At 43.6% G+C, this 16,621-nt stretch overlaps 1 protein-coding gene across 1 annotated transcript; it reads left to right on the top strand.

The window, feature by feature from the left end:
• Positions 1–4,230: 4,230 nt before the first annotated feature.
• On the top strand, positions 4,231–16,315 carry T265_06383 (hypothetical protein; the record flags this gene model as incomplete). Its single annotated transcript, XM_009171631.1, has 7 exons — positions 4,231–4,384; positions 4,576–4,724; positions 8,425–8,519; positions 10,066–10,378; positions 13,292–13,474; positions 13,585–13,807; positions 16,087–16,315. The coding sequence occupies 7 exons, from the start codon at positions 4,231–4,233 to the stop codon at positions 16,161–16,163; spliced, it is 1,194 nt and encodes a 397-aa protein (XP_009169895.1).
• Positions 16,316–16,621: the final 306 nt, after the last annotated feature.

The raw sequence follows: 16,621 nt of genomic DNA, 5'->3' as shown, positions 1-16,621 counted from the left end.
ATATATATATATATATATATATATATATATATATATATATACATATGACCTCTTTCCAGCCCCAAAGCTACCGCCTTAACATGGTGGTCATAATTATGTGCTGCAATAATCCAGCGGGCAACACTAGCTGAAACTTTGCTTCACAAGATGCAATTATGTTAGACAGGCCGAAAGAAGTAGTCAGAACGAGAGCAGCAAGACCATGTACTACGGTCTATGGATAAAGTTGTACTGTCGTATGCGATAAGAGTGTGAAGGGTGGATGCAGCTATTCTATATTTGCACGATGAAGGACGAATTAGTAAAGGTTGGCCCTAAAAATACTTTTCAAATCTAATAGTGCTAGAAGGAGACCTGCAGTGCTTAGCTGCATTAGGAATGGGACAGTAGCACCCTACTCCCCGCCTCCCCGAACAAAGTCGGCTCCACGCAGCCAAGTGAGTCAAACTTTTGAGTTATTGGCTCCGAGAAGGTTCCCACAAGAAAATTCTAAAACCGTTGCCTAGCAGTTCAGACGCTTGCCTAAGAGACTAGGGCTAGGCACCCAAATACAAACCGACATTGCTCCACTCTCTTGTGAACCAGAGTTCTGAGCTAAAGGCTCAAGTCTGGGTACCAAGAACAGACCACTTTCTCGTTCTGGGCAACCAAGAAGTATCATTTGTCCGTTCAGTTATTTGTCCATTGATGTCCATCCTCAACCGTTCCCTCCAAGGAAGCAAACTTTTCTGGGCCTTTGACCGTCAGTTATTTGATCACTGCGCCATATGCATCTTGCTGCCCAAAATCAATAAAAACAAAACCTTGCTGGATGCACGAGATTCCTTTTACAGAGGAGCTCTTAATCTTTATACTTTATTCCAAATTAAAAGACAGGCTTCCAAGACCTTCTAACCCCTTGAAGTTGATAGATGTTTTTATCCTTGAAATGCAGATGTAATACTTAAGTGTCGTTGTGCACCTCAAAACTCCAAGGATGGACTCAGCTCGCTCACATTTACCCCTCTGTACGTCCGCTGACCTAGACTCGATGGCTCGCTATGTATATGGCGTGAGGGTTGTACTTTGTCTCGGACCTGGAAGTTTTTTGTTGGAATGCATCCCAGTAAACATTCTTTTTACGCCATTTGGTTGTCCAGCTCAGTCATGCTTAATGCTTCTCGACAAAGCGGTGCCTGCATACGGTATCGACTTTTGCGCCAACGGATTGCAGTTTTGAAACCGAGAAGGACGCTTTCTCTCCAGATTCATCCGGGACCACTTGTAGAGCAGCAGACACAGTTATTTTGATCTTTTAGGGCGATACGAATGCCAAAGTTGGTCGTCTGAGCTCCTTGGAATTACATCTGGGCTGTCAGTCGCAGACAACAGAAAGCGGCTTCTACTATTGTGTGCTAATAATCAAATATATATGTCCATCATCGAATTTCAACATGAACATTTGCATCATTTGCATCGTGTAACCTGGTGGCCATTAAGTGCCTACCAACCATGGACCCCACTGAATCACTTGGCCACCCGCCACTCGTGGAGAGCTACAGATCAATACTTCTATTCCCTCTATTGCAGGCAACATGATTCCGAACGCGTGATGGTACAAGTACGACTGACTGTTCTTTCAAGCCGTCATATGTCTGCAAAAAGCATTCCAATCCATCATCTTCATCATATGTAAGCAACATCGGTCTGAGCTATCTCAGCTAGTGTCCACAATAAACCAACGCTCTACTGGTAGCGATCAAGTGGGTGAACCATGGCAGAGTGTGAAAGAAGCTATGCTAGCGGTGCCCATTCCTTCTACCCGAACTACCCAATATGACAAATTGATCATTGCATATCATTGGGATCGTTAGCATTTACTGATGACAAAAAATCTACAGCAGCAGTAAACGAGCACGACAGTGCATACAAATTCTTAGAACTTAAACATTGTAGAGCATAAAGATCTGGATCTCCGTTGGACATCTAAAGTTCACCGGAAAGGGCCGGGCCATACAACGTTTGATACGTTTGGTTGCCCAAAGGACAGCGACGGTCAGGAAAGCGATGTGCAAAAAACACGGCTCCTTTATTTCAAGTGGGAAGATGGGCCGGATATTTTGAAAAACAATTTAGCTGGCCTCCTGCAATACAGCCCGTGGAGGCATTTCATATGAGACTATGAAATGTCAACCTTGATCTCCTGTCAGAAAAATAAAAAATGTAATATCCGCAATGAAGCGTGGAAAGTCACAAACTGGATGCTCTGTATCCAGCCCTTTTCAAATTAGGTGAAGGACCTTTGGTGACCCATTGACAAAACTCATTGATGCAACATAGAGTAAATGAAAAGTAACTGCAGAATGGGACACGTCGATTATCAAACCCCAGTCTTCAAAAAGGTGTGAAAATGCTGTGCGAAAACCGTGGCATCAAACTGGTAGCTGTGGCATCGAAGGTTCTCCCAGTCCTATCCTCCGAAGATTGACTGAACACATGGAGAGGCATGTCCGAGAAAACCAGGCTTGGTGCCGTCCTGCGAGTGGACGCAGCGACCTCATTTTCACTTTCCGACGGGCTCTGCAGCAGCGACAGTGCTTCTATTAACTAGCTGGCCTTTCTGGGCTTGAAATCTACCTTTGTTTATGTGGACTATCTGCCAATATGACAGTGTTTATGGAGCAAAAGTGCCCCCGTAAATGCCTGACTCTCGTTAGGACGCTGCATGCTAACTCCCAACGACGTGCGTAGATCTACAAAAAGCTCTCGCCTGAGTTTACTTCATCAGATGTTGTCAGACAAAACTATCTCCGTTCTCCTTTGAATTTGTATATTAAACTAATACGGATCATTCACATCCAGCCTCTAACGCCTGTAATATCCAAGTGCTTCCAGAACACTCGTTCAAATGTTGAGTAGACAGACGATAAAGCTGTTCTAGGATCTGATGCCATTACAATCCAGATAACACAAACAACACAACACAGACAGAGCAAATATTTGGCATGAGCCTCACGCCTACAAAATGTAAGGTCCTGCTGCAAGGATGGGTGGGCCCAAACCTTTACCTCATGCTTACGGTGACTGAGGTATCAGACAAATTTGTTCACCTTAGCAGCTATGTCAGTCCTGGTGGTCAGGCCAAATATAAAATTTCCAACCGAATTAGGAAGGTTGGAGAAGCATCTTTGAACCAGCATCATCTGTCGCCTGGGCGTGACATCAACGTATCTGTCAGATATTGAGTTTGCAATGCTGCGACGCGCTCCGTATTGTTATATAATTCAGAAATCTGGCCACCGAGGAAGTGAAAAATCTTCAATGTTTGACCACCTATTTTTTGGAGCATTTTCTGAGACTTATTGGGGCAGCTAATCGGTAATTTTGAAGTTCATAGAGTTTTCGGAAGAAATAACCTTCTCGCAATAGACGAACTGATTAAATTTCACAGGTTGCACCGGCTTGGTCACGTGCTCGTGTACCAGTTTACTGACTTCCTCTAACAGCCATTCTCGTGCAACCACGCGGAAAGTTGAACCCAGTCAGAGGAGGTCAAACAATGTCTAAGTAGGGAATTATGAAAGCCATTACTCGTGAATTCAGCCGGGCTGCCCATTGACGTCGTCCTGATTGGGGTACACCAGATACGACACATCAGTGGTTAAAAGTATTGTCTGACATGGCTCGGTCGCGCCCTCAGTAGCGCTCATGCATCCAAGCTATTTTGTTCAATTCATAGTTCCCTCGACCTTTCCAATAAAATTTCTTTGACGTCTCTGTATTTAGGCATCAGCAATATCAGCAATCACCTCCTCAAATTATCGGCGAGCAACATGGTAGTTATAACCACTACAAAGCAATCAAGCAATTTTTATAGCTGATAGTGGTTTTATATATGTTACGTAAAAGAGACCACCCACCCCGATGATAGTACATTCTGCAACATTCTATCGGCTTATGAATACATATGACCACCCTATTTAATCCAGCCAGAGTTATGTTTTGAATGGGATCTTGAAAGTTATCTTTGTTTGTGAGCAATCTTAGCACGTCTCCAGCTTAAGTTTCTGTGCACGAAATTCAAAAGCTTTCCTTCCCTTTTCAGAATTTTCCTGATCAGGCTGTTTGCAGATATCTCCCAGTTATGAGCATCGCTTCGGAAAGGCTCTAGTGTCCTTGTTTCACGAAGGTCCAATTGTCCGCCACTCTACATCGGGGTGCATCTCCAAACTATAAACTCTTTTTGTCCTAATGTCGCTATCTAATATCAAATACGACAGTCAGGATTCTTCACCAGATTCGGCTGCCTCCAGTTCAACTGCAGACTTGTTGAAAATCCTCTCCAAAAGTGATGTAATCTTAGAAGACTCACTTTCTGCCTCCGACTTGTCCCTGGATGCCACAAGTGACCTGTTGAGGTAAACAGCGTTTCATTAATCTACCTGATCGGCGGCAATAGGTTGGACGCATCGACGGGTGTCTTGAAGCGAAAGGTTGCCCCAAAACCTTATACAGTCCTCTCGATGCCATATACACCACGGGCACATACCGGCAATGGTAATTAATATGCAACTCTCATTGTTTCACACTTTCCAGGAATACCTTATAATGGTCCCAAGGATGTACATACTGACCGATATGCGACTAAGCGACCACCACGCAATCGTTCCATCTCTGGACCAGGCAAAAGTGGAACAAGAAATCAAGTTAGACCACTCCGGAGGCATACACTCGATTCCCTTGAGGTGTGAAAATCTCCTTCACTTTATTCCAGTTTTATTCTGTCAAGAATGAAGTAGATGAAGTTTAAGCGACTACACGTAGGGTATGGAGTTTTGGTAGAATTTTGGTGTTTCGCTTAATCAATGAACATCTGCGTGTCAGCCATTTTCCGAATAGCGACATTGCAGTAAGAAGTCATTCTCCAGAAAGAAATGGTACACAGATACTCCGCACTTTGAACGAAGTCGTCCAAACATCTTTGTTCTTGATGGCAGTGTGAGATTTGACGATCTTCAATTGTCAGTGAAGCCAACCTATGCTGAGTATCAGCACTGTACAGCTGTTCCAACTTTTCTAGTAACCATCAGTGGTCAGCATCTGACGAAAAGTTTGGGAGCTCTGAAAATTTAATCATTTAGACACGAGCGGCTGATCGGCAGTGTAATTAATCACAGTTAGACAGGATAAAGCTCACGAAGGAGCAGCCAGTATGTGATGACATGATGTGGCTTTAATGATTGAAGGATGAGTGGTGCTCTATCCTGCCAAACTGAGAGCTAATCACACTGTTGAGTAGTTCTTCATGACCAAGCGGTTAAGTTTTGGATCACTGGCTGTAAGATTGCGGATTTAAAGCTCTCGGAGTTTCATCAGATGAGCTGATGGTTCTCAATAGGGATGAAACAGGTCCACAGTGCTTCTTTGCTTTTCAGCAAAGATTTGCTTCACTTACAAAATAAAAACTCAGTTTTGTTCTTGTTTACTAATTCTGTCTTTTGTTTCGCTTCTTCGATATTTTAACTGAGGTTTTTATCACCTGGCTTGCTCAAAATTATCGATAACTTTAATGCAGTGCTTCATCTGCTAAAACGTTTAGTGAAATTAGTGATAGGATAATTTACAACCATAATTACAGAGGTTTATCATTCTTTTTTGTCACACACTTGACGTAGGAAGTTCTATTCTTGATATATAGCATTGTATTTGAGGTCCGCTATCGTGCTTTCCATCGTCCTTGTGGACATAGTTAGAGGATTGTGAACTCTGAATGGAAGACCATCCTCATGTTATTGCCAAGGTGTGTATACAAACCTTTGGTAACTTACGTATAAGTGCACCGCACCGTTAGATTCACTATGTGCAAACTCCCCATTGATAATATTTCTTAGTTTATGTTTAAACCCTAGTGACATTTTTAGGTCAAAGGAAATACCAATATGGGGCATTTTTACTGATTGGTTTCGTTTATCTCGATTCACAATGCCTTCTGATTTTCTAGGAGATAACTTGAAATCGGATTACAATTGGCCACAGTTTTGTTGAAAATGGAGCTGATACTAAGCCAGCAGAGTGTGTTCCACTTTGTAATTAGGTTCTAGGCCATCTCGCCTTCATTATCAATCAATTTGACAAGTTTGCTGACGCACACTATGTGCACTTGAGCGATATTTGAAGGTCTATCGATACAGCGATGCGCGACCGATTGTTTCAAAACTTGGCTCGAACTCCACAGAAGCTTCCGTTTAAAACAGGTTCAGTAAGCAACAGGTGAATTTAACGCCTGGCAATATTTCGCTTCGTCAGGCCAAGTGAATAACTTGCCAATTTAGCTGAGTTTTAAGGCAATAGAAGAACTCATCGGTGAAATTTCTTATCATTGGCTGGCTTGATCAGTGCTGAATGTCAATCCGAAGTTCTCGTTTGCTGGCTAGTGCGATTGATTAGTACTTACAGTGGACTGATTGGAACTTCTGGGCCTTGTTTGTTATGCCCAAGACACCTTCAGGGAATATTCATCTTGGACATCCTTCACAAACTTTGCTGGTCTGTGGGCGTTAAGACAATTGAATTGGGATTGGATTCAGATTGAATAGGACTTGTCATATCTGGGTTCTTTGTGCCTTTAGACCCAGAACATCGCACAGATAATCGCACACCGCCTTATAATTTCCGTTGATCTGAAGCCACCCTTCGCACCCCTGACAGTTCTAGGCGCACTCTTTTCTATTTACGCCGGATTACCTGGTATTTTCCACCGCTTCGAAAACCAGGCGTTCGGTGCTAACCTTAAAGCTTGCCACAAAACCTCCACATTCTCCGAATTCACTCTGTACCCAGTGTTCAATGCATCGCCTGCAATTCCCGAGTATCTGACTATCGCCTGATAGTCAACTACGTTTCTGGGTGATCTGTTTAAGCACCAGTTTGGCTCACAGTTTCTAGTTTGCGAATTCCTTGCTGATAACCATCTTGCGGTTACCACATTTTATTATGCAAAACCCTATCAGTGCGTTGCTGCCATGCCACCTGAAGGAAGTAAGAGGGCTGGGATACTGCCAGGTTGCCCAAGCATAGACAGGAGAAGTCGAGATGCACACAAAGCAAAACGTTGTCCAGCAGTGAATTCATCGGTTGTTTACCATACCTCTCTGAAAGGATGACGGCACAATCTGCCCCAAACCTCTTCCAACTGAATGAAACCCACACGAGCTTCTCGAAAGGGTGGTAGCTCCGATGGCATCGACCTCTTGTTATTGGGTAAAATTGTCCAAGCTGTAGTTCTCATGCATAGCCCATTAAGTCTGGAGTTTTTGAAGACGTAGCAGGCGCCAAATACGGTGCCACAGGTCGCTACCCGCTTAACTTTTCGGTACTGTATCCGAGTTCATGTTCGGACGCACAAGAACTAAAACCTTGGGGATTTCGGCATAACTTATTTATGCTTTCACTGACGGAAACCATTGTTATACCTTATTGCTGCCCCCGCTGCAGTAACTTAATGCCAGAAAAAGACTCGCCAACAAGGAACACAATAGCTCTATTGAGAACAAGCGATTACAACAGTTACAATTGACTTCGCCCTATTTGAATTTCACTTTTCATCGATCCAGGCTGTTGCGGAATTGATTAATTGATTGATTAATTGGGCTTGATGCTTGCCAGCTTCCTTATAGAGACTTTGGTGAAGTTTTATGGTCCCAGTATGTTTCGGGCATCTTGGGGCTATTTTCGGGAATCTCACCTTCCTGACACTATCAGACAGCTACAATGCAGCGATCTGAGCCTCCAATATAAATAGCTCTGAGTAACTTTTCATACCATCATTAAATTTCCGCGGTGACCCCCATATTCCGTTTGAATAAACGGGTCACTGACTTTGAACTATTTATTAAATTTCGCCGGAAAAACAAGAGGCTAGTAATAAAAGATCGGATTGCATCTTTGATAATGATAACTAACCAAGACTCATCTGTTTGGAAATGAGTGTATTTCGCTAATTTCGTGCAATTGCGGTTCAAGTAGAACATAATGTTGACGGAAACTCGGGGACTGCGCCTACCTGATGAGTTTCAAGAAGGACGAAACCAGTCGTGGGCATCCGTATGAGTAGTGCATTACGAATACACATGTATTGCGATATCCAGAATATCATAGCAACTGAAACATGAGGTGGCCTGGTGCAGCACATTCAGTTGCCTGAAATCATCACTAATCAGCGATTCAGCTGTGTTTTTTGGATGTCTCTCGCAAAACCGAATTTGGTTGCAAATGAGTGTATTTCGCTGATAACTAACGAGCTTCGATTAAAAGCGAAATCTGGAATGCAGGCCTTCTAGCTCTCTATGAAAACGCAAAAAACCCTTATCTGTGACCTCATTTTTAACCTTTTCACCTAGAAAGATGACGCTAAGAATTCTTTTAAAACGTTTCATGTTTTTTCAGAAAACAAACTCAGCTGCTCATCCTGGTTTCGCGCAATCACTGAAGAGGCATATAACTGTAGCCAAACCCTCGTTATCTACCGTGAACACGAAATTGTAAGTCTATGCTTGAACACATATGTCCCTTCCAATTTCACAAATATCGCAGACCATACTTGAAAAGTGTCCGTCTGCAACCGAGTAGTGTATTCCGTGCAGAAACGTTTGCCTTAAAAACCTAAATATTACACTTGGTTGGTGGTATGGAACTCCTTAGTTATTCATCGAATTATCAACATCTATGATCGGGTTATTATTAACACTTATTTGTAGGGCTTATCGGTGCGGTTGTGGGCTATATTGAATCGTTTGTACTTCAGCTAGTTTTGAAATATGAAGAAAGACCACTTCCTAGACTACCTTGAATACAGAGGAAAGGAAGAAGGCCTTCGCTGTGGTGTTGTTTATCAGAAAAACACCAACTGAACAGTTACAGACTATTGAACAGGGGAACAAAACTCTCATATGCATCATGTTCACAAAACTGAATATCCATCTACTCCTTGAACGCGTCTTCCTGAACTTTCCTGGATACTCATCGACTGTTAATCAGATGCAATGAAATGCACAAACTTCGTAAAAGATCCCACTTTTCAAGGGACGCGAAGCGGATTTACGAGAAAACACTACTTGCATGCCTCATCAGTAGTATCCGCCATTACACAGGCTTCTCACACACACCGAGCGATCGTGAACAACGACCAACTAGAACGTGGCAACATCTTGTGCGCCAAACTGCTCGTGCTGATTTCGAGAGTGCTAAATGTGGTAGGATAAGTGACAGAAATTGAGGAGTCGGAAATCGCAGGATCACGCTGCTAAAGAAAGTTTGGCACCGAAATTGCTGCATTTGCGTAATTTGATTACTTTATGGCAACTTTCTTTAAAGGAAGATTACGTCGGTTTCGAGAGTGATCCAGAAGTGGTCATCTAGTAAACGCGATCAACAAGGTGCAAGTACAGTATCACACAACTTATCCAATATTCTTGTACTGATTTCTGTTAACTCTAACATGGATCAAATCTTATTGATATAACAAACTACTTACAAGTCTACTGAGAACTCTTGGACCCTCCACCACCGTATTCACCGATGTCAGTATTGTCCACCACATTAAGCTGAAGAACACTAAAAACAAGAAACTCAGCTGGGTTTCTTGTCAACACCAGCGTAATTCGCAAGGCATTCGCATTTCATGCCAAAATTTCAGTGTCTTCCTTCACTGAAAAACGACCGTTTTGAATGTAGCCGAGAGATTCACTGGATTTGGAACTGACAGCCATTGTGAGTTTCCCTGAACAGTCTGGTCCATTGATCCCTCAACTTTGTACTAGCTGGGATACTGGCTAGAGAACACTTAGATAGCCCACTTGAACACTGAACATTTGAAATGCAGTGACCGAACAAAGAAATTGCCCTTTTAGTAGCGTTACATTCCTGTCCTGTTGTGTTGTACCTTCCTAAGGGAGTCATCTTTCGTCTACTTCCGTGTAATTGGACCCTCATTCAAGACGAACTATTTCGGACAACAATCATACAGAATATTTTTTGCTTTTGTTAGTTCTAATAAATGGTCTCAAATATTTGCTTCTTTCCAAAAAGAGTACGCCAAAGATCGTGTCCAAGGACAAGAAAAGATCAGGGTGCTCAGGAGCAGCGAGTGGATGATGCAATCTGTCATCGCGAAGATGAATCAAACACGCCCTCCTATTCGCTAGATTTCACCGATGATTTGTGCTCACACTCCCGGCCGGATGAGATCGAACAGGATCCTAATCTGCTGGACAGCAGTTCGAAAAACAGTGACCGGTCGGCCATCGCGACGAAGGTTGAAGAGCTAACACCGTGGGAAAGGTGGCTATTACAAAAAGAGAAGATTCGTCGACAGGAGTTGAAGCGCCTTCGTCAGAAAGAGGTAAGTCCCACTGGCTCTTACTTGAAAGTGTTAACTACCTTTGGGGGGGGGGGTTACGTGTGAAACAATGCTGGCATCAAACATGGTTAGGAAAAGGAAACTAATCACAAAGTTGCTGAAAACTCTTCAGCAGCCCACGACCGATTTCGCTCTTCTTGGGCGAAAGATTCAGTTGAGTCTTTGTGAAAACCAAATTGATTTGCAAATGAGCGTATTTCTCGAAAACGGTCCAATTTGGGTCCAAGTAGAACATAAGGTTGACGGAAGGTCGGGGACTGCGCCTACCTGATGAGCCCCAAGAAGGGCGAAACCGGTCGTGGGCTGTCGAACAGTTTTCAGCAACCTTGTGAGTAGTTTCCTTTATGAAAATATACTGCGATATCTCGAATATCGTGCCAACTGAATCATGAGGCGGCCTGTGTGCAGCACATTCAGTTGTGGAATATCATAAACGAGAGATTCAGTTGAGCCCCTCGTAAAAACCAAATTGATTTGCAAATGAGTGTATTTCTCGAAAATGGTTGGGAAAACCTTATTTTTCAATAACTTTAGTGTTGAACACAACTTTCGCCAACATTTACGGCTGCCACGTGAAAGTTTCATCACTGTTCTTTGCAAAAGAGCAGCCAACATCCTACAAAAATACTAAAAGTTTGCGTGAACAAGTACATTCGCACATTTGCGCAACAAAAAAATACACGGAAATGTGCAACGGTCTCTGTAGTTTTTAACCCATCTTCGACCTTTTCCAAATCGACAACGCCTGAGCTATCATAAGTAGTCCAGCACAAATGCCTTGTTCTCTGTGGTTTGTAGTGAACACGGATTCATATAATGCTAGCTAGTGATCACCTGAATTGTCAGCTACATCCAGTGGGTAAACGGTTGGAGAAACGATTCATGGGTTAGTTGGTCACTGAGTCGAGCTGCTTACGCCACAGTCAGACTAGGTTGTGGAACTGGACTAACTCAGTGGGGTTGGGAGCAACACAAGTTGAAAAACAATACAAATTACTTTTGATATGTAGCTGGATTAATATGGCGTTTGCGATTGTGCTCGGTCAAGAGATACCCCCAATAGGACGTCAAAGGCGCATTCTCGTTCTGTGATATTATCAGCTTTGCCTGGGTATTATGAAATTGCTTTTGAGCTGGTCTTGTTTCAACCAGCTTGAGCAGTGTTCACATATTCTCTCTGACAAGAGCTTGATCGAAATGTTATGCTAGACAGCAGCACACCAATGAGTATACACAAAAGCACAAGTTGACAATTTTTCTTCCAAAAAGAACGTGAGGGGTCGGCTGAAAGTGGAACTCAGGAAGAGACTAACAGGCAAGTAAGTCCTCCGGCCCAACAACAGTCTGCGTGGCGTAGCTATTTTGTAGACCCCATGGTGTTCCAAAGGAAATTGTGGGTTTTTGAATTTATGCAATATTGTTGTATCGTGGGTGACCGTCTATTGGTTACGCCTGCACTGAGCTTGTCAGACTAGGCGATAAGAAGACAGAGAGGACTGGACACGGCTGTATTGTCACGACAAAACATACAGAGCTTCTGCATAAATATATAGGATGACTAAATGGCGAATTATTGTCGTCTACTTGTTCGTTCTGTACAGCCAATGGTGCTGTTCCGGTGGTGAACGTTTTCAGCCACACTCCGCTGGTCGTATGTTGCTAAGCCGTGTTTGGTGAGCTCCGCCATTGCACCTGCTATCCGCAACGTGTGATACCGATCATGACCTTGGGGATGCCTCATTCTCTGTACATGTGCTTTTTTCATGTCTGGGCACGTCCTGACACTTCCCTCTTTTGAAGACAAATCGTAGGTCCTCAACCTGGGATTTATCTGCAACCGTTTTACCGGAATTCTTCGTCGTCCATTTCTTCTTTGACACAGAGATGGGTTCGATGTCATCCCGTGGTTGGTTAGAAGAGCACCAGTGACGCCGTCCCCTCGAGATTTCAACACAGATAGTTTAAAGGAACACACAAACCTCCTGGGTTGTCCATTTGGTTGAGGGTGGTACGACAAGGACTTAGTGCTCAGACTCCACCCTTCTGAGTCCTTCTTCCAAAACGAATCAGACAGCTTTTTGAGTATATTCGGTTTCGTTCCCTGTGTTTCGTATCATATATTATTGAGTGGCCGGCCCAAAAGGTTTAGCTTGTCAATCCAATCTAATCCTAACAAATCCAATCCAGAGCGATCGGACACATGACAAACGCTACTGACGGTGATACTGTCGAAAGTCATGGAACATTTGAATTCACCAGAGAGTTTCAGTAAACTGCTGGATGCACTTCTTGCAACCTGTATGGTTCTGGTTAATTCTGGGCTGCCAAGAAATCTCCAAGTTCCTTTTAAGATGATGGTGATGTTCGATGCCGTGTGCAGCTGAAGACGAACAGGGCCGTTAATACACACTGATACGTATTTCCTCCTGTTTGTGTGTGGGCTTCGATGCGCGGCCAGAACAACGCGAGCCTTAGGAATCTTGGCATAGGAAAGTCTGGTTCGAAAATGCATCTTGGGTGCCTGTCTTTGCTTGCCATGACACCGATCTTCCTTGTGTCCAGTAGGGGAACATCTACTGCAACGGTGCTTTCTAAACGGACAAAAGTTGACGAAATGCCATTTACCCCAACTCCGTTGGTCGTATATATGATGAGGACGAACCGGACAAGAGCATATGTACTTTTGGGTAATAACTGAAGCAAAGATCCTACTACTTCGTGACCATAAAATACAATAATATTTGTGTCTTTCTCCAAAATTTGAAAGTCGGTTGTTTCTCCGTCCAGAGGCAAACGGAGAGTCAAAGATTTTCACTGTTTCAAAGGTGCCTGCTCTTGAGAGGGCGGCGGAATGTGAATCACATCTAAACTTCCCATCACTTGTGCGTTTCCCAGGCAAATTTACGTGCGAAACAGGCCCAGGCAGCTGCTTCTCAAGCTGAAAAAGAGCAGCGTTCGTTGGCTAAATGTAAAGAATGGCTAGAGTCCAAACAGCGTCTACTCAAGGAGCGAAACGAAGCAGCTGCGATGGCTCGCAAGGAACAATTGTTGAAGGAACGGTTCAAAAAAGAATCTAAGGTGAGTCGGTCTTTTAACTCTGCTGGTATCAGTTGCCCCGATTTCGGAGTACACTACAAAGCATTGGTTCTTTGAAAGTTCAGTTTATCAGTTTCCTATTTGAATTTTAGAAATTGGAGTCTGAGAGAAAATATGCACTATGGTGTGAACAGAAGAAACACGAGGCAAAAGAAACCGCGGAACTAATTAGACAAAAGGAACTAGCTGCAGCTGCGTCGGCTCAACGACGGAAGGAAGAGGCTATGGTAAAATTCGTCGCCTGGATGAAATCGGCTCAACAAAGAAAACCAAATCCACCTGTGTCTTACGGATACGCGGACGGAACTGTGATTTGTAAGTCACTGGTATCACTGGCTAGAATCGTAGAGACCGGACTGCACAAGATTTCGTTTAGTTGAGGAACTAGTTCTTACATGGACGGCCGAAGCACTGATCTTGGACGGCCACGGTTTCAAACGCAGCGTGTGACCTGATGTCACACGGTCCACCAAATTTCTGTGGTGACGTAAAATAGAGCAAATACAAAGCGAATCACCCATATGCTGCGTTTCCCATTTAAAAAGCCAGTAAAATAATGGTCGCATCAGTATATTCAGGGGAAGGAGCTCCAGGATAATGCACAGGAAGTATAGAATCCACAGTTATACGTGGGATAAAGGGCACCACAAACTGTAAGCTTCAGAATGAGCCTAGATCCCACTAGATTGAAAGAACGGTAACAGAACTCAGCTGGTGTGATTTTGGCGAGAGAAGTTAACAAGAGCAACGACATGGAGTTGCAGTATGATAGAGATTGGGAATCAAAATGTGGGGGCACAGTAACGTTCGGAGCTTAAGGAAGAAAAATTAAATGTAACTGTATTATTCTGATTTTTGTGAATCGATTCGTACATTTCTGCCGCATACTGGAGTATTTCCAAAGCTATTTTAACGAAAGGATATGCTTTTGTTCAGGGAGAATATTGGTCACAATAACATTAGTGTTCCATCGGGACTTCCATACACTGAGGGGACAGTCTTTCTAATTTGAAACCATTCTGTTATTTCCCGTGAGAATCCCTTAGAGAAAAGGAGTGTCGTGGTTAGAACTGGGTGATGGCTACCAGTTTATAAATCCAGGTGAATATCTTAGGAACGAAAAAACAGACGCTGAAGCGGCTGCATTTGCGTGTGAAGTTCAGGGACGTGACAGAACAAGTCGAACGGTGATTTGCCAGGGGTTTGATGATTCATACAGGTGCAAAGTTTATGAAGAGCGCATTGAAAACAGAGATGACCCTGGAACATAATGAAGGATTAAACACTATGTCAAAGCCTGACTGGATTTATTCAATGGAGAATAGTTCTCAGATTGTGGCATCTGAGTTCCTCACAGAAGACGGGACTAGCGGGTGGCCGGGTAGTTATCTGCAGTTCCTTATCGGCAATCGTAATGAGGAGGCGCTTCAGAGCAGGATCTACCAGTGTACAACACTGGTCTTGGTGCCGATGAAACTCAGCAATTACCTAAGCGCCAGGTCAAGCACCTTGCCTATCTAGCTGATACCGTAGATGCGATGTTGTAATCTGTTCGTGTTGCCTTAAACTGAACGCATGAGTGTACCCCGTTGCATGCACAGCCAAGCCTGTTAGATTTCGGGTCTACCTGGGTACGCCTCAGAGCCCAGAACAGCGAGGCGTGAGAAAATGTCTTGTAGAAACTAGCTACTGGGTCTTTTTCTAGTAGTACGAACCGAGGTGAAACTATTCACGAAAGCGAGACCTTTATGTACGACTGTTTGTTTTAACCATAGCGCAATAGAGGACGTGAAAAAGCCCTCCCCTAATGCCTGAGCTTTCCCAACCGGGTTATTTTGCACGATATACACTGTATTAACCTATGTCAGCTCCGTTTATGGACAAGACATCCTCTCCACTAAAGCGCCATTATCACTGATGCAACGAACTTAAAGGACTGACCGAGAGTCACCTCTTTCCTGGGTGTTCACTCATTGGAGGGACTTTGCTAGTAACCATCTAAGAGTGTTCTTTTTCGGGTATTGGCCCGTGTTTGCTGCAGGCCTTCCAGGAAGCAGATTTTATCTCAACCCGTAGGCAACGCACGAAAACATAGCCTACATCAGGTACTTCATTTAATGACCTCCTCTCTTACACAACCGAATAGCTACGCACATCATTCACACGAAATAAGTCGTTGACCAATCAGAAAGGGCAAAGAAGTCAAAAGAAATCTATTCATAACATGATTAATCTGGCTCCTAATCAATATTCTAACCGATCGAGGCGAGATGGCTCAGTGGTTAAAGCACGAATTTACTAACCGGAAGGTTCGAAATCGACCTCTGCATCTGGACTTCCCTTGTTTAGGCTTGAGCGGCCTAGCAGTATCCCAGCCCTCGTGCTTCCTTCGGGTGACATCGTAGTTAGGCACCGAAAGGGTGCTACCGCTGAGATCTATGACTGCTAATTTCAATGCCGTGACGGTAAACAATCGAAAGCCCTTCGTGAGCAGAATAGGCATCCTATAATTCTCAACTGTACTTAATCCCTATGAAATCCAGTTCACTTGCATGTACTAAAGTTGTCCCATCTATCTTTTACGTTTAACCAAGGCTATTTTGACAGAAGTGCCAATCCAAAACCGAGTTACATCAATCCGAATCCATGGATCAGTCCAATGGAAGGATGATCGTTCAAACTTGACAGTGGCGGCTGGTTCCAATTTCAATGATTTCAGTGATCACAATGTCTTCGTTGACATGCCGCAGAAAAACTGCTCCACACGGTAATGTAATGTGTACCAAGATGCTAGTGAGCATCCAGTGTGAATAAAACAACGAAACAATCCAATTACGTTCTGATTTTTACCCCATCCCAGTTACAGCAAAGGAAGATAGGCACCAACCACAGGGTTAACGCTAGGGGGATCTGCTTGTTTTGTGTTGCACCAAGCAAAACGAGAATCACATGATCTGCGAGTCACCAGCAGCTGAGCATATAGTTCTATTTGGAATAGAGCAACTTGGGAAACCAATGGTGTCCGGAAGCTAGAATAACAGCCAGCAAAGCGCACGTTTGGCGTGATAACTAACTAGAACAATGTATGACAAAAACTTGTGAAGATGGTTAACAGTATGTAGAGTAAAA

Source organism: Opisthorchis viverrini (assembly GCF_000715545.1).
Source record: "Opisthorchis viverrini unplaced genomic scaffold opera_v5_130, whole genome shotgun sequence".
NCBI classification, from domain to species: Eukaryota; Metazoa; Platyhelminthes; class Trematoda; order Opisthorchiida; family Opisthorchiidae; genus Opisthorchis; species Opisthorchis viverrini.
This window is presented reverse-complemented; position numbering and strand designations above follow the sequence as displayed.